Source organism: Drosophila obscura, unplaced genomic scaffold (genome assembly GCF_018151105.1).
Source record: "Drosophila obscura isolate BZ-5 IFL unplaced genomic scaffold, ASM1815110v1 contig_200, whole genome shotgun sequence".
NCBI classification, from domain to species: domain Eukaryota; kingdom Metazoa; phylum Arthropoda; class Insecta; order Diptera; family Drosophilidae; genus Drosophila; species Drosophila obscura.
Window position 1 is genome coordinate 6413864 of NW_024542791.1, and position 21028 is coordinate 6434891.

Sequence of the window (21028 nt, forward strand, 5' to 3'; positions counted from 1 at the left end):
AGCTAATCCATTTAACGCATTCAATACAGAACGGAGCCGAGGATCTGCGCGTGAAGCTGGAGAACTCGAACTACTCCCCACCACCGCCGCCGAACTCGAACACCTCATCGACCACACCGAACGCCCTGCTGGAGAACCTCAAGAATGCGGATGGATCGATTTCGGGCAATCTGGCCGCATCTATTGCACCGGCCGACATGCTGAACGTGTGGAATGCCACCAAGATGAACAACAAGAACAGCGTGAACACAGCGGACGGCAAGAAGCTGAAGTGTCTGTACTGCGACCGCCTGTACGGGTACGAGACGAACCTGCGCGCCCACATCCGTCAGCGCCATCAGGGCATACGTGTGCCCTGTCCGTTCTGCGAGCGCACCTTCACCAGGAACAACACGGTGCGGCGGCACATCGCCCGGGAGCACAAGCAGGAGATTGGACTGGCGGCTGGGGCAACCATTGCGCCTGCCCATGTGGCAGCCGCGGCGGCTGCAGCGGCGGCCGCCAATCACTCACCATAGGAGGCGGCCGCAACAGCAGCGGCAGCAGTAGTCATGAGCGCCCACAAGGAGGCGGCGAAGCAGCGTAAACGTAAATCACTCAAGATGGCACTCGAGAAGTGCATGCAGCGGCGGGATGCGATGGCCGCGGTACCCGAAGCGGTAGGAGGGGGCGAGATGGAGGCGGCGGAGATGGAGATGGCGCCATTGCAGGCGTCTGGGGCACACACAATACCAATACACACGAGCGGATCAGCGGGCACTGAGCCGTTCAGCTACGAGCAGCAGCAACAGAAGATGCACCACGAGCTGGCTCAGCAGATCAAGGCGGCGATGGCCGTCGAACAGGCCCAGCGGGCCGAGGCAGAGGCCGAAGCAGAGGCTATGATGGAAACCACCATGAACACAACGGTGAACACCACCCACACCACCACAACCACCAATACCACCAATACCACCAACACCACAACGGGCACCAGCGACGGTGGCAGCGGCAGCGATGCCGAGGCCAGCGATGGCAGCCTCGAGCGGACCATGGAGGTGGACGAGTCGGTGCCAGAGCCACAGCCTGGCTCCGAGCTCGTCGTGGTGGAGCCGAAGATAGAGCCTCTGTCGGACACTGAGGATGAGGAGGAACCCCAGCATCTGCATATGTCCGAGCCGGAGCCGGAGGTCTACAATCGAATGCAACACACGCCCACCAGCCCCCCACACATAATACCGCCCAACGAGACGCCCACATTGACCTCCACGCCCAAGGTCAATGTGGAGCAGTAAGAAGGAGAAGAAGCCCCCCCCAAAGAAGCTGCTTAAACTTTAGGTTAAGAATTGATACGGAGGAACGTTTAAAGGATGAACGATGAACGATGAAAGATGAAGGAGAGTGATTTACAAATGATTTACGCGTGCGCGCCAAGAAGAAGATGATGAAGAAGAAACAGATGACTACTGTTGCAACTGCTGTTGCCCTCGGAGACCACCAAGCAACCAAGTCCCTGGCCCCAGCAGAGGTCCAGGGCAAACTATTACTAAAAACAAAACAAAAAAAACAAAGAACTACTAATATTTCATAAGATTTATGACAACAACAAACAAACAAACAACAACAAAAAAAAAACAAAATCCAAACACACATCACACACACACACACACACATATGCATCACACGCACACACACATACACACACACACACACACGAACAGAAGGCAGTATTTGATGTCCAACTTTTTGCAGAATTTTTCATTACAAAAATATGTTTTAGAAAGACGCCACAAAAAGATAACAATTCAACAAATCCCAAATGATTTATAACTAAATGAAACAAACTAATAACAAGAATCAGATCGGACATAGAAACAGAAACGGAGCTTCGTAACACGAGCGAACATTAACCATAACCAGAATCAGAACCAGAATCAGAATCAGAACCGGAACAAAAGATTTGTAACAGAAACTACAAACAACAAACTACAGATATACAGAAAGAACCATAATAGACACACACACACACACACACTAAAAACAGAACAGAATAAACTATAAAAACTGCAATCCGGCTGAAAAATTGTTTTCAGGGTGCTAATCAAAGAGAAACTCGCAAAGCAAACAAATAAAAAAACAACTGCAAAACTGCAAAATAATTAAAACTAAAACTATAAAAACAAAAATAGTGAATGCAAAAAGTTTGAACGTTTTTGACTGGTACAGCCTCAAATGTAGACAAAAGATTGAAACAAATGTCATATGTTTGTTTTATTCGTGTGTGTTGAAAGAGTATATTGATCGATCGATCGACCGATCGGATCGGATCGATACGATTCAATTACTGTCGCGTATATATTTTTGATTTCCTATAGTAACAAACACACAACACAAACTGCAAGTTGCCTCAAATCAAACAAAACGAAAAGCTAAGATAAAAAAAAACTGAATTTAACAAACCTATGAAAAACTATTTAAAAAAAATAGCTGCAACAAACAAACAAGAAAAAAATAAGCAAACTACAAAGCAACAATAGCAACAACAAAACCGCAACCACAAGTACCTGCAATAATTAAATAGTATAAAAAAAAAAGAAACAAAATACAAAATAGCAAAGCGAAACGAAACGAAACGATGATAAATACCTAGGGAAGAAACACGGGGTGCCACAGGATGCTTGGAATCCCTACCGGGCAGCAGGCTTACCGCACTTCCAGGCTGCCGTTTGTCCAAGGTTTTTTGTAAATAATTTTATTAAATTTATAATACGAAATGGCAAACGAGATATACAGTCGGGCTATGTGATGAAAAGTCGCCCATATGGGGAGCAAGCATCCCAGGACCTCTGCTTAAAACCAGTGAAAGATTTGCTTTAAAAGGAGAATATTTTTTTTTTGGGTTTATAACTTTAATTTTGAATTTTTTTTATAATTTCTTGAGTTTTTCAAATCCATTTTAGGCCTCAAAATTTTCAAAAACCATTTAACTGCTTTTGGCTAAACGAAAAGAAAACCAAAATTCAATTTAAAAGTTTCTTAAGAAAGTAATACGAAGAGAAAGAAAGAATAAAAAACAATTGGTAAATTGGGTGCCTATATAAGAATATATAATTAAATGACTACTAGTAAAATTTTATAAAACAAAGAATATATATAACGGTGATGCCTTCATCGTAGAGGAAACAAAAAATAGCAAAGAAACGTAAAGTAAATGTAATTATTTTTTAAATTGAATAATTCTAGCCAAGTGTGAAACATGTTGATTAACGAAACGAAACGAAACGAAACAAAAGATTCAGCAGCAACCACTCAAAAACGTTCTCAAAAACTTTCAACGCAACAAACAACAAACAGAAAACAGCAGAGCAAAATCTACAGCATGACAAAATTCAAAATCAAAACAACTTTTGGCACACCTTTGGAAAACATTTTTCATACAAAAGAAAATTCAACAAAAATGAAAAAGAAAACCACCAAACAAAAATTCAAAATTAATTTTTTTCGGCTCTTATAATTTTGGAAGGCTACATCAAAGGCGGGGGGACCTAAAATCGAAATCTAAAGCCCCCCCCACTAAAAAACCCACAAAGAACAAGCTGTAAAATAACTAACAAAAAATGAGAAATATTTGTTGTAAGCAAAGATTGAAAGAAAACCCCAAATGGGAAACATTTAAGTAAAGAACAGTCCGCCACAGAGCGGACACCACCTGTAAATACATTTATCAATGTGCATACATATACTTATATGTATCTGTAGCATATATGTGTGGCCTCAGTTGTATAATGAAATGCCTAGATATACATAGATATAGTATATATATACATATATATGTACGTGTATTGTATACATACAGTACTAAGCGCATATGTAGGAACACTTAGGCTCGCCAACAGAAAGAGAGAGAGAGAGAGAAATAGCGAAGGGTTTTATTTGATTTTGTGACAAGCTAACTGAATTTCCATAGCAGGCAATAGCAGGAAGTCCCCTGATAACTACAGGATGTCCACTCTGATAACCAGCCAGGCAACTCCATAGAAAAGCTAACAAAATAATAGCCAAAATGTTGAATATTTTAAATATATTAACTGTTAAACCACACAAAACGGAAAACACATACAAAACCAAACAAACAACAACACACTAAACGTACAACACCCACGCATGCAGGAAGCTCTTTGGGCTTTCCGATTTTTTAAGTAAAGTTAAAATAGTTCTTACTTAGCCGACACCCAGTTTGTTCTGTGATATCGTTTTGAAGTTGCAAATGAAGAAAAGGTTTATTTTCATTTAGTTCTTTTTATCGTTTTATGCATAATTTTCCCCTATAGAGATGAAAATCCACTCGAATTTCAATTTGCATTCGTGTTGAGAATAGAGACAGAAACAGAAACAATAGCAATATTATACAATTTAAACTTGGCAATATTTTAACCAAAACTACCTCTTTGCCGACCCCACGCTCACGCTCCACACACACACACACACACACACACACACACTCACACAAGAAGATAGAGTACCCCTAACGCCAGTCCGCAAAATGGAATCTCCATCAACGTTCGCTGGAGTCTGAATTACATTTTATTTTTAAGTACGTTGATGGGACTCCATGCACGGACTGACACAGGGTCCAACCCATCAATCAATCAATCAGTCAGTCAGTGAATCAATCAAACAAACAATATTTAATATTCAGGGGTTTATGATTAACCATATTATAAAACCAGATACAGATAATTTTAGATTATTTTTAGTTTAGATTTTAGGTTCGGTCTTCGTTTTCGTTTTGAAATTAGACTGTAATCAAACTCAGGAACTCATATACCTCAGGAAGCAACCTACCTCTTTGTGTTTTTTAAACCTTGTTTCGACTAATTTAACGATTATTATTATTATTATTATGATTACGATTCTGATTTCGGTTTCCATGGAATGAGGTGGAAACACAAACTATTTTGTTGTAATTGAAGATGCTATCAAGGAAAGCTTTAGTTTTTAGTTCGATTATTGGTTAGTTCATACGATGAGATACATGCGATTACCAATTACCGATTAACGATAAATAATTTTAAATGCAAAAGACACACGCAACACCAACGTACACACCACACACACACACACAATAGCTATAATGGGAAACCAAAAAAAAAAACCAGATCGAACTGCAATAGTAAACTGAACTACCTCAAAAGCCATAGACTGCGCAGTAACGAAGTAATGAATACCTATATTATTTTATACAATTTTCATTTCATTTTATTCTTCTTTTTGTAAAATGGTGACACCTACAAACACGCACATACATTTGTACACACTGGAAAACTTTTGGCTAATTGAACAAAATTCGGTTGTAACATCCACACCACCACAGATTTTCCTTTGAGATCCATTTTTTGATGTAAATGTAAATATGCGCTAGAACACACACAAAATTAAACATTAAATGTAAAACCTACAAGAAAATACTTTTTGGCTAAACTCTAATTATACGGAAATATGTGTATGTATGTATCCACAGATTTTACTATGTACGAGTATGTGTAGCGAGCAGATGTAGGCGATATACGAGTACGACCAGGATTAAGATCATTTGTATACATCAATTTCGACAAAGCAACTAAATGAGGCATGAAAACCACACGTAATTCTATATAATCTTACTATAAACAAAAATACAAAGAAATTATTTAAGGCTACAAAATTTACCCCAAAAAAAAAAACGAAAAATAACGAGATAAAGAAAATCCACAAAAAAAAAAAGGATAGAAAGAAACACGAACACAGTTGAAAGAAAGTATACTTTTCCTTGAGCCAAGTCCCCAAAGGCCAAGAAAAACTCTAAAATTAAATAAAATTGAAACCCCAAACGGTTATAAAAACAAAAAGGAGATGGATAAACATTTTTGCTTAACGAAAGAAAAATTTTTCTAAAAGAAACTTGCGTAAACAAGCAAATTAATTGCAAAAACCAACAATTTTAGGCTTAAACTTTTGGCTAAAACAAGAAAAAACAAAACTAAAACGAAAATAAGTAACAATTATTAGGCACATGCAAATAAAACAAAAATCTATGTATATGCATCCAATATTATACATACATACATAAATATTTATTTGAAAGGAAAAATGGAGAAAAATGAAAAAAAGCAAAAATATTTTTATCTATAATCAGATTTTAGGCCCAACTTTTCGACAAGAAGGCGTAAAATAATTTCTTTGTAAAATATGTTTGCAAGCAAAATGGAAGCAAAAATTCCCCGAAAGCGTAATTAACTTAATCTAAACGTAAATTTAAAACAAATGTCGCCATTTTGCATTTAGAGCGTACAGTACAGTAAAGCACACGAAGCGTGACACACAGAAATGAGTCACAAAAACATTATTGTACATAAACTATATTAACGAGAATCCAGAAAAATAATTGTGTATTGTATATTCGTAATTTTGGAATCAGTTTAATAACCCCCTTACCCCTCTTGCGTTGTAAAAATATTTTTAAGCAAACAAAAACTGTAACGTGAATATATTGAAAAAATGATAACGATATATAGTACATAATAGTGTGCACAGGTACAAAGAAAAAATTAAGTTAAATTTAAAATGAAATTTAGTGCACGAAACATTTCGTAAGAGATCGATGTAATTTTTGTTATATATTTTTGTTAGTAATTGTTTTTCTATTAAATGTTTAGTGCGAAATGTCAACAGCAAGCAACCCACGGAAGTCCTCCCCACAACAAGCCAATTGTACTTACGATTACGATTCAATTTCAATTTTATTTTTGTGACCGTACAATCCCCTCACAATCCCCAGTCCACCCACCTCCCCACCACCTATTATGATTACATTACTTTATCTAAGTTATTTCAAATAACTATAAAATAATGCGAAGAACAGCACAGGAATATGTGGATGCAGAAAACCCAGTTTAAGTTTAGGCGGAGGCAAATGAATGTAATATATATTTTTGTATAATTTGTAAACATTTTTCACGTTCGTTCTGTTCGTTCGCAACACATTGGCTTGTTCACACATTTTTCTAATTTGTAACCCTTACGATTAAATCTAAATTTATAATCTAAACACACGTAAATGCTAAAAACAAAATGCAACTAAATAAATGTTAAACCCCAGAAACAAAAAAAAAACCACAGAACCCTCTCATAATTGGCAATTTTCATTCCACAAAATTTCTCCCTTTACAGTACAGAACACTCTGACAACATATGGAATCCCTTCATCCACTCCCTCCCCGATTTTAATTGTAACGAAAATATGTATACTAAAGTTTTATATTATCAAAATTTATTGAAATGGTAATCAATGTGTTTAGGCGTAAGCGACTTTACAGTTCAGTTCAATGCGAAATTGAAGGAAGAGAAAGCTTATTGAAATTAGTTGTATGTGCATACGATATACGCCTATATATCCCCCAATTACATAGGGTGCAGTACACATCTATACACTCCTCTCAATGTGTAAATCAAGTTGTTGTAACGTTGTATAACACGAGAAATCGAAGCGAGTACAAATTAAATTTAATATGTGTGTACGGTTTATAATTTTTTTTGTTTTATATTTTCGTTTTCTTCAGTTGGATTTATATGTATCTTTTTAGTAATTATGTGTAGGTCACACTTAATGAAAAAAAAAGTAAAAGGAAGCATACAAAAAACTTTTGGAACAATGACAAGTACAAAATTTCAGGTAAAACGAAAAACAAAATTTAGCAGATAAATTAAAATTAAAAGAGCATACATACATACTATATGTATAAAAGCGATGAGGATGAAGAAATCGTACAAATTTTTCGGCATAAAGAATAACGTAAAAAAAAATAATGATAGAAATAACTGTTGTAAAGAAAAGACAGTTGGTGTGACTTTCAGAATTGAGTGTTGATTGAATTTAAGTTTCCATCTGATCGCAGACTTTCTTTCATAGTTTTTGTTTAACCATACATTTTTTGGTTCTTCATTTGAAATTTGAATGCAACAAGACTTGAGTTACACATGACACAAAAGAAATATCTCTATGTTAGTCGTAAAAGCGAATTCATTTCCACTTTGTTCGGAACTGCAAAGTTTTCAAATCAACCACACGTAGTTTTCATAATTTGAATTAAAATATGAAAGAAAGAATGGTTCGAGCAGCGACAACAGTCCAACATTCTGAGAATAAAGTTTGATGTGCAGGTGAATGTGTATTTAAATGTACTTTAACTACGGGAATATGTGTATGTAAAAGGTAAAACAAAAATAACAAAAAAAAAAGGAAAAAAGAGAATAGTTTTAAAAAAAGCAAACTCAGGGCATTATCAAGACTCACGACGATGTATACATGCATTTAATACCACAAACAAAACCAAAACCAACTTTTTTCGATATGTATTACAATTATTATGGTAATGAAAAACCAAAAAAAAAAAAAGAAGGTAATAATCATGCAAAACGATTATGAACAACTCAGGTATTTAATATTAATGGAAATATTTTTAAAAACTTAAAAACTAAATGAGAAACGGCAGTCAAGTCAACATTTTCACAAGTTGTGCAATATTCTTAAAGTTTTCTAAATACGTAATAGTATTAATACTCTAAAAACAAAAAGGTTGAAAGATGGTACAGGCTCGAAATCAGTTGAGAGTTGACATGAGTTGAGATGTTCATATGGAGGGAAAGCCATGGGTCTTAATGGTTAGGCATGAGATGGGAAGAGTGAGGATAGGAGGTGAGTTTTTGAAGCACATGAAGACTAGGCATGTACTTACTACTCTTTTAGTATTTTCTTTTTATCACCCACATAACAACAACCAAAACAACAACTAAGTACTATAAAGAACATCCATTACAACCAACACACAGATACACCAGACACACACTCACACAAATACTGAACATGAACACGCAAACACACACACATACACACGCAAAATAGTGAAATAAATAGCTAAATGAAAATGAGTTTATATAAAGAAGGAAAACATAAAACTGTGATTACATTTGATTGTCTTGTCGAAGCGTTGATAAGCGAATGTTGCATAATTATTGATCGAAAAAGAAAATGGGAAATACGAAATATGAAATATGAATGGAATGGATTTTCTGAAACCGCTTTTGAGTTCTAGTATTGGCATACGTACGGTCTGTCGAGAGTAAGACAGCGCATAAGTAAATAAATATTTAATTAGCCGAAATATTAAACTTCAAAAGATCTTCTAAGGAAAATACAAATTATAATTATCTAAGTTATTTGGGATTACATATATTTGTGAAGCCTACTTTTATTTTTCAATACCTGTAACAGCTGATTCCAAGCTGAAAATGAAGACAAAACAAACCTTCGATTTAGTTCCGCATTTCACTGATCGATTTCTGTATGTAGTGCACTTTAGTTAAAAATTAAAGTCTGAGATTTTACATTTATGTATGTATATGTTCGAGGTATACATATACACCTACTGAAAAGGAAATCTAAAAAAAAATAAAATGATAAATTAAGTTTATTGAACTACAGAAAACACACACAAACGTATATGAATTTGACTATGGCTATGTATGTATGTAAAAATCAAGAAAAACAAGGAATGTAGATGGAGATGGAGAGGAAAGGAAAGAAAAGGAAAAGAAAGGAATATAAACTATGCTATACTAAATTTTCACACCAGGCATATGATTTCTATATATAAATGTATGAATATCTAAAGAAAACGCAAGCGAGACATTTTAAGTAACAGCTTGAATATATTTTAAACACAAATTCGGGTTAAAAATTTACGATTATGCCATACATTTTTGTGTAACATATAAAAAACTACGAGTAAGCTAAAAGAACAACAGTCACGGAAATGAAAAAAAAAACATTGTAACAGAAACTCACAAAAAGCATGAAGAAGGAAATGGAAAACTGAATGAAATTAAGCATTAAAAGTATATGAACGAACCTAAATTCAATAAACTTGTTGCTAAAATATAATAAAAAAAATATAAAATAAAAACCAAGCATATTAAAAGTTTTCAATATCGGGAGAATATGTAAGCACGACGCATGTGCTGAGGGATTTCAAATTTAACGTATTCCACTGCTTGCCCTGCTTGCTTAGCTGGATTTTAACACGTACGCCTAACTGCACGCTTTGACTTTGACTGTTATCACAGTAATATTTCTGTGAACTTTTTCTTTCCAGTTTGTTACAGCTGAATTTGGACGAATGGTCTTCATTTATGACAAAATGGACAAGGATTTACATCTCGAAAAGTGGCCGATGTCACTCCACTTCACGTTTTTCATTCGTTTTTCCATCGTAGTCCTGCTGGTGTAGGTATAGCTCTTGGGCTCAATAGAACTTTGGCTATATGGATTCTAAATCGCCAAACCTTAAACATCACAACTGTTCGCTCCTTTTACGACACTCTGAATCTATGTTTTTAGCTAGTTACGAATAAAAAACCAATGAATAAATTCGAAACTTTACCACTTTTGCTGCCAATTCTGGCTTTTGCAAAGGAAAAACACTAGGATCCTGTAGGTCAACATTGACTGTATTATTACTCGCTGATGACTGACAACTGACTACAGAGTGCCATTCGATTTTGGCTTTTTATACCACTTTCTAATCTGGCCGCCCCGAGGATGTGGTAGCACGATCTGAGGCCATGGCCCGGTTCCAGTTTCCTGGTGAATTCAACAGACTCCTGAGGTAAATAAACAAAAATAAATAAAGTTGAGAGCATCAATCAGGATTAAAACAAAAGAACGGATAATATAGATGTCATTATCATTCAATATAACTATTTAGAAGTCTAGTGGCAGTGCTATATATCTTAAATTTATTACACCTTAGTGACCGTTTTATCCGATTTTATTAGAAGAAAAGGTTGTATGGAAAAAACTGGCATAATTTCTTTCTGATATCTAAGTGTCAATGAAGACACACACAACGGCAGGACAAACTTGGCTTATACTCAGATACTTCATCCGGAATTTTAGAAATTCCTTGCAGTCAAATATTTATTTTTTTATTTATGGAGAGTAAGATCAATATTTATTCATTAAGCAATATCACTTTGGGCGAATCATCATTTGCATTACTTTATATGAATAGTAATACCCGCGCCAATGATTCCAGCACATTCCAACCGCGAACATGTCCACGCTGCCATTCACGTACATGCCGAAAAGGTTACTGAAATCATGAGATTATAAATTATCATTACAATAAAAAATTTAGTCACATGGTACATACCTGTGGTGACAATCATTGTGCCACCAGGCCCCCATGAATACCGCTGCACAGTTTCTTTTCGCGCTCGCATCGTTGTCCCTATCATATGTGCTAAATTTTTGGTTCTTGTGATAACTCAGAGAATCACCCGCATCTCCTATAAAGTGTCCCAACTTTGACATCCGATACAAATCATTTTCACTCTCGATGTAGAACTCATCGTACTGGGCAAACCGCGTGTTTCCCTCAAAATCTTCCAGGTATATGTATAGCTCTTGGGTCTGTGACTTCGTTATGGCATGCAGCTTATCCAATCCTATGAAAAAGTCGCCTCTGACGTTTCCGAATCCCCTCTTGTACGCATTCCAGTTACGGAAGAAGAGGAGCTCTTCGTTTGTTCGACGGGCGATCACAGTCCAGCCAGGACCCGCGATCTTGGCATCGCAGAAAACTTCGAAGGGTTCTTGGTTCCCTACCTGTATGGTATATATACCATGGGCACCAGGATCAATGGGACATTGGGTATACGGATTCTGAAAATCCAATTCTTGTGCGAAACTCTGCAAGTAAGTTTGTTCTTTGACATCTGCCAATCCTTTGCTTTTGCCCAGGAAAAGCACCAGCAACCAGTAGATCCACATTGACTGCATTATAACCGGCTGACAACTAACTGCCGAGGGAAAGTGCCGAGTGGCTTTTTAAACAACTTTCTAATCTTGATTTTTCTTATCGTCTATTAGTTTTTGTCTGATTTCAAAGTCTGATATAAATTTTCCAGGAATGTTACGTAAATAAAATACAATACACAACAAATATTGATTCTTCAAATAATGCCAAATGTTCAAGTGAAATAAAGATTAAAGCTTTCGACATTCTCCCCATAGACAGGGCCTTCTCTGCGTTGCACACATCCACTTTTACCACAAATACAATATACCCTTTAACTCATCGAGTACGGGTATAAATAAGCTCCGTTTGGAAAGCTTTTTTTATATAGTTTCCCTAAATTCTATAGATTTCTTATGTTTACGATACTCCAAGGGTTTTTTTCCCTGATTTTATGACACGGGACCTCTAGCTTTTATATCTTTACTTATCTATAAAACAGGACGTCGGTTTCTGTTCCAACACTTCCATACATACATACGTAAGTTATAACTCTAGAACGGCTGGACCGAATGTGAAAGTTTTAATCAATCGCAATCCTTAGTCTGAATATACAAGAAGAAGATGAGAAGGAACAGAGAAAAATAATAAGAGTGTCATGCATAGCGTGAGACGGAATGGGAAAAACAGTCAACTGAAGATGACGGAAACGGGAACGGAAGATTGGGTTTTTCATACCCTCCAATTATTTCAAAAATAGATTTATATTAAACGTATTATTCGATTCAGTTCTCATTCATGTAAAGACAGAATAAAACCAAACGGAAACAGAACTAGCGAAATAATTGAATTAAAAAAAAACGGCAATCTCCTGAAATAATTCTTCTTTTAAAGTTTGGGTTTCTTACCGACGAATTCAATCGAATACAAACCAGGTTTTTTAATTATCGCTCTCTCAATATGTAATATATTATTAGCAAATTAGTAGTTATATGTAGTTACCATGTAAAAAAAATATTTACATGTTTGGTGGTTCTTTTTGTTCACCTGTTTAAATAAAGGGGGCTGTGTGGGTTAAGATGAATTGCCCGTTCAACAGCACTGACTAGAAATAATAATAAATAAAACTAAAGAAGTCAATTTTAGTGCAATTCAATCGCATAAAAACGAAAGTATATCTACAATTAATTTCAAACTAAGTTCCGTCTCAATCATGTTTAGAAAATTTCAATGCAATAGCATACAAAATTGATCGAGAATCGCATTTAAATAGCTGTATCTTTTTAATAAAGTGAAGAAAGTGACGAATGTAACGATACAGATAGTGACTATCTTTCAGCAGATAAGCATAAAATTATATCAAAAGATATCTAATCGTACATGTAAATGTATGAATCACTCTCTTGGCATTGTGTACGGGATCGAAGCAAAAGCTTTTCCAGCGAATTAAATAAAACTATCAATAACTGATTGAATAAAAAATAAAAAATCCGCAATTGTGCTAACTCAAATACTGTGATAAAATAAAAATGAGCCAAGTGAGCATCTTTAATTTGCCAAACGAGTGCTTCTTTACAATAATTAAGTACATAAAAAAGAACTGCGAGAGGGAGAGACCACTGGCAACCGACAAAATAAAGTATGCCGATCTCATTAGTTTCTTCGCTAGCTGCAAGACGTTTGGCAGTTTGCTCTGTGAATGGGATACGGATATATACTTCAGGCTTGTGAAGTATGTAGACCTGAAGAGCAGCAGCATTCACATTGACTTTGAAGAGCTGCATATCCGGTTAAAGAATACCTCAGCAAAGCACAAGGATGCCTATTGGAGCTCCCTTAGTCTTGCCATCAGGGACGCAGGTCAGACCGAAGTCGTACTACGCTACGCACCTGAATCACTCCGTAGTGATCACATGGAAGCAATTCACACCGTGATAGATCAACTCCAAAACAAGCCAAATCTTAAAGAGTTGGACATTTCTATTCCGGGTGAGCATTCTACAAGTTAACACTCGGTAGCGGAGATATGCATTTTGGGCACTGGGTTCTTGCCTTTTCTAAAATAAATTTTATTATATCTCGTTATTGGGGACTTAACACAAAAAATTACATTTATGCTAAAAGTTTCCACTTTTTACGCTGAATTGGGAGGTTAAGGGCGTAGCTTAATAATTTTTGATATTAGTTGTTGTAGTCTTAACTCATCATCATTAATAGAAACAGTATTAAATCAAGCACTAAGCTTCGGCCAAAGCTGTAAGTAATTGTCTTATCTTAATGTTGAGCTGATCGGCCAACAGCAACATAAATGCGATCCTGCATTGTATTGTATTGTTTGTTTATTGTGTATCCTAGTGCTACAAGCAAGGGGCTTATAATTAGAGCACTAGTCACTAGGTGTCACATTAGTTTGGTATTAAACTTAGAGCTAAATGAATATTTTAATATGACATACTAATTATTGGTTACATATGTTGATTTCTTATACCCGTACTCAAAAAAGAGTTAAGGGGCATATTAGATTTGTGGTAAAAGTGGATGTGTGTAACGCAGAGAATGAAACATTTCCGACCCCATAAAGTATATATATTCTTGATCAGCACCAATAGCCGAGTCGATATAGCCATGTCTGTCTGTCCGTCTGTCTGTCCGTCTGTCTGTCTGTCTCGATGAGCGCCTAGATCTCAAAGACTATAAGAGCTAGGGTAACTAAATTTGGTTTACAGACTCATGTAATATCCCACTGCTACAAGTGTATTTCAAAATTTCGCCCCGCCCCCTTCCGCCACAACAAAGGACGAAAATCTCTGGCAGGCACAATTTTAAAGATGCGATAAAACTAAAAACGCAGTATCGTAGAGAATGCCCATATCTACCAGATTGCCGAATCTGAATTAGATCGGATCATAATTATAGCCAGAATGAAGAAATTAATTTTCAGTTGGTTCCCTCGCCCCCTCCGGCCGACGAGCAAGCTACTCATTCTCTTTCTCGCTCGCACACTCTGCCACGTTCAGCGAGCGAGCAACCCCTAGCGAAGGAGATGTAGAATATAAATGGTACATGTACAATCTACATGTTAGATGTAAAATATACATGGTAGATGTAGATAACAGATGTAGAAAAAAAATGTAACGTGGCTCACACTCATATATTCTATTTAACGGTCGACTAAGATATAATTGGACGTCATCGGCGTACATGTGCACTTTACAGTCGGACAACACTATTGGCAAATCGTTTACATAAATCGAGAACAATAACGGGCCAAGTACTGATCCCTGTGGGACACCACACTTAACATAGGCAAAGGACGACATTTTCCCTTCAGCAACAACAGCCTGGCTCCTATTTAGCAGATAGGACGATAGCAACCGTACTGCTGAGTCAGAGAAGTTGTAGGATTCTCGAAGCTTTGCGATGAGGATGCTATGGTCAACTGAGTCAAAAGCTTTAGTGTAGTCCAGAAGAGTTAGGAACGTTACATTTCCGTCGTCCATTCTTTCACGGATATCCTACACAATTTGTATCATTTCAGTTGTACAACTACTATTTATTCCGAATACAGATTGATTGTTGTTTAGTAATGTGTGCTCTGTAAGAAATGAATTTATTTGTTCAGCTACCAAGGTCTTGAACGCTTTTGACAGGGTCGGGAGTATTGATATTGGCCTATAGTCTGCAGAGTTTGCTTTTGGGATAGGGATTTTTTTAGCCTCCTTCCACTTTTCCGGGAACGTTGATGTGGTAATGGCTGTGTTGAAAATGTTAGTTACTTGCATGATGATTCTAGGGAGTATTATTCTCACAAATTTCGGGTTCATATCGTCTAGGCCAATAGCATTTGATTTAATCTTAAGAATGGATTCTAGAACATCACAAGGACTAACACAACAGAAACTAAAGCGAGGAACAGTATAATTATAGGGCGCTGATGTCAAATTCAGGGTTGGTGGTGGGTCCGGTACAACTAATTGCAAAAATTGTTTGCTAACTTCATTTACGTCCATGTCAACTAGCGAATTTCTTGTTTTTTTGCCAATTCCTATACTTTTAATCATGTGCCATTTCTGCATGCAACGCAGAGCGCTGTTAAACTTTGACGAGTAGAAGGCGGTCTTGGCAGAGTACATTAGTTTAGTTACGTCTGATCTTAATGATTTGTACATGCTAAAGTGGCTTTCAGTCTTGTATCTTTTAAATTTTTTAAAAGCCTCATTCCGTTTGATGATACCCAGCTTTATCTCCGTGTTGAACCATGAGTTATCTGTTCGTTTGACTGTCTTTCTCTTAATAGGTACATGTTCACTGTAAAGATAGTCAATGTTTGATTGAAGTTGGGCAAGCTGAGAATTTACAGACAACATATGTATAATGTATTGATGTCCAGTCAAGAATGCTAATGTCAGTGTGTAGTTTTTCAAGGTCAAGGTTCTTAAAGTCTCTGTAAAAGGTGTCATAGTTATGGTAGTCAGGATTAAAATCATAGGTCAAGAAAATAAGGTCATGTTTTGAATATCCTGGTGCTGTGAGTTGGTCATATAGTAGAATTTTGTCAGTACTGTCGACAAAGAATATGTCTATTAGTGTGTTTCTGGTTTTTGTAAAGTGTGTGGGGAGCTGGTGGTTCACTATATTTAAGTCAAGGCTCAACATGCTTTTTGTTAATGAGGATTCTCTAAGAATATCACAATTAAAGTCACCTGCTAGGATTACGTTTGTATAAGTCAAGGAAATGTCAGTAATAAGTGATGTCAGGTCTGAGTAGTCAATGTTTCGATTTGGTCGATATATGCAACCAAGAAGCATCTTTCTTCTATTGATGGTGATCGTTAGAAATATGTATTCTGTGGCACTATCTGGTCTTTGCTTACAGAGGAGTTTTGCGGATATCTTGTTATTTATGTATATTGCAACGCCCTCGGCATGCCCTACACGATCAGAACGAAATACATTGTATCCTCTACATTCAATTAACGAGTCACTTAAGTCGGGGACACACATATAACATCCACACCAGAGTCGATAAACATATGTCTGAATTCGTCAATTTTTGTTGTCAAGCTCTGTGCATTGATATGGCAGATTTGCAGACCCGATTTTTGCTTCACCAGAATTCTGAGGACCTGAGATGTATTCACATTGGTTATTTCTAATGAACCGTCCATATCAAGTGTGTTTTAACACAACGAAGAATTTCATTACAGTAAGTACAGTTAAGGGCCCACTTAAAAATAAAATACAGGAAGGTGGTTAGATTGGTACTTGGTACTTATAGCTAATATGAAAAATTTGCCTTTAGTTCTATTATTGACGAAACGAGCTATTCTCGGCTCCAGCTGCATGACTCTCAGTAGCAGCTTGCATCTCTCTCAGGTCCTCAGTTTTGAGAACTTCCCAGATCTCACTTTCTTGGGTCACTTTGACGTGAACCGTACCCCTGCGCGTAAACACGGACTGCAGCTTCAGGTGCTTCATCATTTTCAGCGCTTCTCTAAAAATCTGACAGTTTTCCCTGGTAAGCTGCTCGTTGACATATACTGGGGCTGGTGAGTTTAGGCCGAGTAACTGCAGAGCTAGGGGCTGCTTGGTAATGCCGCTTTGTCGCGCACCCGTTCCAGCTTGACAATGATAATGGGGTCAACGATGGAGTGGGGAAGATTTTTGTTCGGCCTCATACGATAAATATCCCTAATAGCAGGCGCAGGCGTGTGACTTAGGCTGAGGCACAAGTTGTTGAAGATATGCTTCAGCTTTTCACCTTCGACGTACGGAACTCCATGGATCCTCAGGTCGCATAAGCAATTTGGCCTTAGCCTGTGCATCGAGTCTTAACTACCTCGAGTACTGAAAAGGTCGCTGCTCATTAATTCTCTTCTACTATGGCATAATTCGTCGTGTCGTTATATCAAAAGCCACTACTTTAACTAGAAACATTTGATTATTTTCAGGCTACACCCTAGAGGGTCTGGGAAGACTTCAAGGCCTCGAGACACTCCGTTTAAATGTACGGATGGATATTGATGATTTGGTCGAAATCTGCCGCCTGAATAAAAACTTGCGAGTGCTGGAATACAAGAATAACGAAACGGGTGGAAAGAGGCTGGCCGCGATAGCCCCGCATTGCGAAAAGCTGGAAGAACTCGCCATCAAAATGAGACCCAACAGCGATGCAAGCGAATACACCCCTTTGGCTACGATTCCCAGACTGCAAAACTTAAAAATCGCAGGCGTGCACGAGAAGGGTACTCTTCAGCCTCTGCTGAATGGATTTGCCAGCAATCAGAGCAAAGTGCTCAACAGTTTGTCCATAGATGATGCACCATTGGACCAAAACGAAACGCAGGCAATGGCCCAGATTGAAACCTTAACGCAAGTGAAGTGTGGATTTGACGATCCCCAGAGCATTGGGCTCTTGTCCCAACTGACCAAACTCGACTACTTGGAAATACTGTCCAAACACGAGATTTTGGAAATATCCAAGCAAGTTCTGAGCATTCTAATTGAGTCTAAGGTGGAAACGATTATTGAGCTAGTCAATTTGTCAATATTATACAGACCAAAAGGTGAACTTTTGCTTTACATGAGAGAGGAGAATGCGAATGCCTCCGACTACAGTCCACTTTCGACTCTGCCTGGTTTGTCTTCTTATCAAATTCACGGATGGCCCCATACTGGTTCACTTAAGCCGATTCTCAATGGATTCAGAAAGGCACTAACTTTGACAGACTTGTCTTTAGAAAATATAACAGCAGAGGAAATCGCAGCAGTGTCTGAAATCGCATCCCTGAAAAGATTGCAGTGTGGATTTGCTGAAACACAAAACGCTGAGCTCCTAGCGCAGCTACCCGTGCTCGCTGAATTGATTATTACAACTGTGCCATCATCCCCAGGGTCCCTCAGTGGCCTCCTGGCTGCTCTGGCTTCGAGGAAGTCGCATACACTACAAAAGTTTCGTTTATTAAAAGGAAAGATCGATCCCGTGGAGGCAAAGGAACTGGCCCGCCTGAGATCTTTGCGAACTTTGGAGTGTCAGTTTGCTGATCCTCTGGACATTCAGCTCCTGTCTCAACTAACCGAACTCAAAAAGCTGTCTCTGAATGCGAACGAAATGTTTGGCAAGATATCGCCTGGAGTCCTTAGAGCTATAAAGTCCTGCAAAAAGTTAGCTAGAACTAAGATAGTAGCTCATCATAAGCAGACGTGTTCCTGTCCTGTCGACACGGCATCGTCTGAGATGTTTGAAATTTTGGGGGCCTGTCAGGGTGAAATTTACATACAGATCAACGACAGGAGCATATCGTTCAATCGGAGAAAAAAGGAATTGCACGTAGAGTTTGATTTTTTTCAACAAAATAACCTTGCGATAGAAACTTTCGCCCGCCTTGAGTCTGTAAGTCATATAAAAATAAAAGAAAACCATGAAGCTGGCTCATTGAGAGAGTTCTTCGCTGCCCTAGCAATGAGAACAAATCACGAGCTAGAGAGTCTGTCCATAACCGACAGCTTGCTCGATTTCAGTGAGACTACGGAATTGGCCAAAATTACTTCGTTGACGAGCTTCAAAAGCGACCTCTCCGATGCACGAAGCTTTCAGCATTTACTCCATTTGAGCAATTTCAATGTCTTTGAAAATAAAATGGCTGGCAGGTTTGTAAATAACTTCTAACTTTGCAAATTCGATCGCATAGGTGTAAACTGTTTGTTTTGCTATTCCCATTCCCTAGACACATCGTATTCGATAAGTGCACTGGGAAATTGACCGTGGCAAACAACTGGCCTTGTATGGCTGACTTACCTAACGCCACGGATCTAAGCCCCTTTGCTAGCCTGCAGAATTTGCTGCACGTAAACATTTTTGGGCGCTTCGAAGGTGGCTCCATGCATAATTTCTTCGGACAGTTGGCTGCGTGGCAAGGCGAGACTCTGCAGGAACTGACAGTGGGCAAACCTTACGAAATGAGCAATGCTGATCTGACGGAAGTCAGTAGAATGACGTCTCTCCGAACCCTGGCCTGCGGCTTATCCCATGTTAAGGACATAGAAATAGAACAGCTAGCACATCTTTTCCAGCTGACAGTGCTGATTGTTGAATCCCATCAAACGGGCTCCCTAAAGAACTTTCTTGGGATTCTTGCCTCCAGCGAGTGCCCCACACTAGAACATCTGGCTGTAAGGGGCGTAAGTCTCACCCCCCAAGAGGTGGCCAACGTATCCGCTATAAGTTCCTTAAAGCGACTCGAGTGCGCGTTCTTCATCACAAAGGGTCTCAATTACTTGTCCCAGCGAAATCACATCGAGGATCTGGGCATAACAACTAGGAAAGGTGAGATGTCTCAGCTAGATCAGGAGATCCCAGTCAAAGATACGTTGAGCATTGAGGGATTGGCCGAATCTTTGCACCTCGAAGAGTTGGCCATCTCCTCTGGCCCCGAAAGGGGATCTCTAGAAGGTCTCTTCCGGGCACTTTCACTGAAGGCTACACCTAAATTAAAGAATTTGGTTTTAGAGCACACTTCCATCGACCTTACAGAGGCTCGCCAGCTCGTGCAGGTTAATTCAATCACAAGCCTAAAGTGTGCCTTCAAAGACGAAGAAAGCTTCTCCCTTTTGGCTACCTTGTCTAATCTTGAGAGTTTGGAAATCACTTCGCGACATGAATTTACAAATATTTCGGAGCATCTCCTTGACATCTTCCGAGAATGTCGAAAACTTAAGACTATTGATTTGGGATATACAGACTGCAACCTATGCTTTGAGTTCCTGGAAAATGCAGTGGACATACTGAAATCAGCGAGAAATCTTTCAACACAAGGTCCATTGGAGATACGGATTACCCTATCATCTCTTGCATTAAAAAACAAGGTGAGTGTGCTAAACGTATACCCGTATTCTGCAAGGCATCCACAAAGTCTAAAATTGTGCATTCGTACTATATTTCAGATAACTGCCATCGATAAAACGTATTTGATTGTCACCGAAAATTTCGTTGACCATTTCGAGGACGCGAGCGAGGACGTGAGCGACAATTAGAAATAGTTATCTTAGTTTTTTTAAGAAGCTATCATTCGCTGGCTCTACAATTGACCAAAATTATTCGTCCCATTACCCTATGTCTAATTTCAAAGAATAAAATAAATTTTCCAAGAATGTTGCATACAATGTATATTTTATAATGCCACTTGAAGATCTGATGTGCAAATACGTCAAATAGG

The 21028-nt window shown here is 38.1% G+C and overlaps 3 protein-coding genes and 1 long non-coding RNA gene across 4 annotated transcripts in view; 3 read left to right on the forward strand and 1 right to left on the reverse strand.

Annotated features, from left to right (window-relative positions):
• LOC111077942 (zinc finger protein chinmo) overlaps positions 1 to 2011 on the forward strand; it is a 50285-nt gene extending 48274 nt beyond the window's left edge. The window contains 1 exon segment of the mRNA XM_041593886.1: positions 30 to 2011. Within this exon segment, the coding sequence (XP_041449820.1) occupies positions 30 to 1274 (1245 nt within the window). The 3' untranslated portion in view covers positions 1275 to 2011.
• An 8817-nt stretch (positions 2012 to 10828) lies between these two features.
• Positions 10829 to 11883, reverse strand: LOC111077932 (ficolin-1-like). The gene is made up of 2 exons (XM_022372437.2): positions 11229 to 11883; positions 10829 to 11168 (listed from the first exon to the last, which is right to left on the reverse strand). The coding sequence occupies exons 1-2, from the start codon at positions 11855 to 11857 to the stop codon at positions 11045 to 11047; spliced, it is 753 nt and encodes a 250-aa protein (XP_022228129.2). The 5' UTR covers positions 11858 to 11883; the 3' UTR covers positions 10829 to 11044.
• Positions 11884 to 12239: 356 nt separating this feature from the next.
• On the forward strand, positions 12240 to 12493 carry LOC111077933. Its single transcript, XR_005968008.1, has 2 exons — positions 12240 to 12354; positions 12418 to 12493. It is a non-coding gene; the product is annotated as an uncharacterized LOC111077933 (long non-coding RNA).
• A 426-nt stretch (positions 12494 to 12919) lies between these two features.
• LOC111077939 lies at positions 12920 to 20974 on the forward strand. The gene is made up of 4 exons (XM_022372444.2): positions 12920 to 13802; positions 17765 to 19463; positions 19541 to 20678; positions 20757 to 20974. The coding sequence occupies exons 1-4, from the start codon at positions 13343 to 13345 to the stop codon at positions 20844 to 20846; spliced, it is 3387 nt and encodes a 1128-aa protein (XP_022228136.2). The 5' UTR covers positions 12920 to 13342; the 3' UTR covers positions 20847 to 20974.
• Positions 20975 to 21028: the final 54 nt, after the last annotated feature.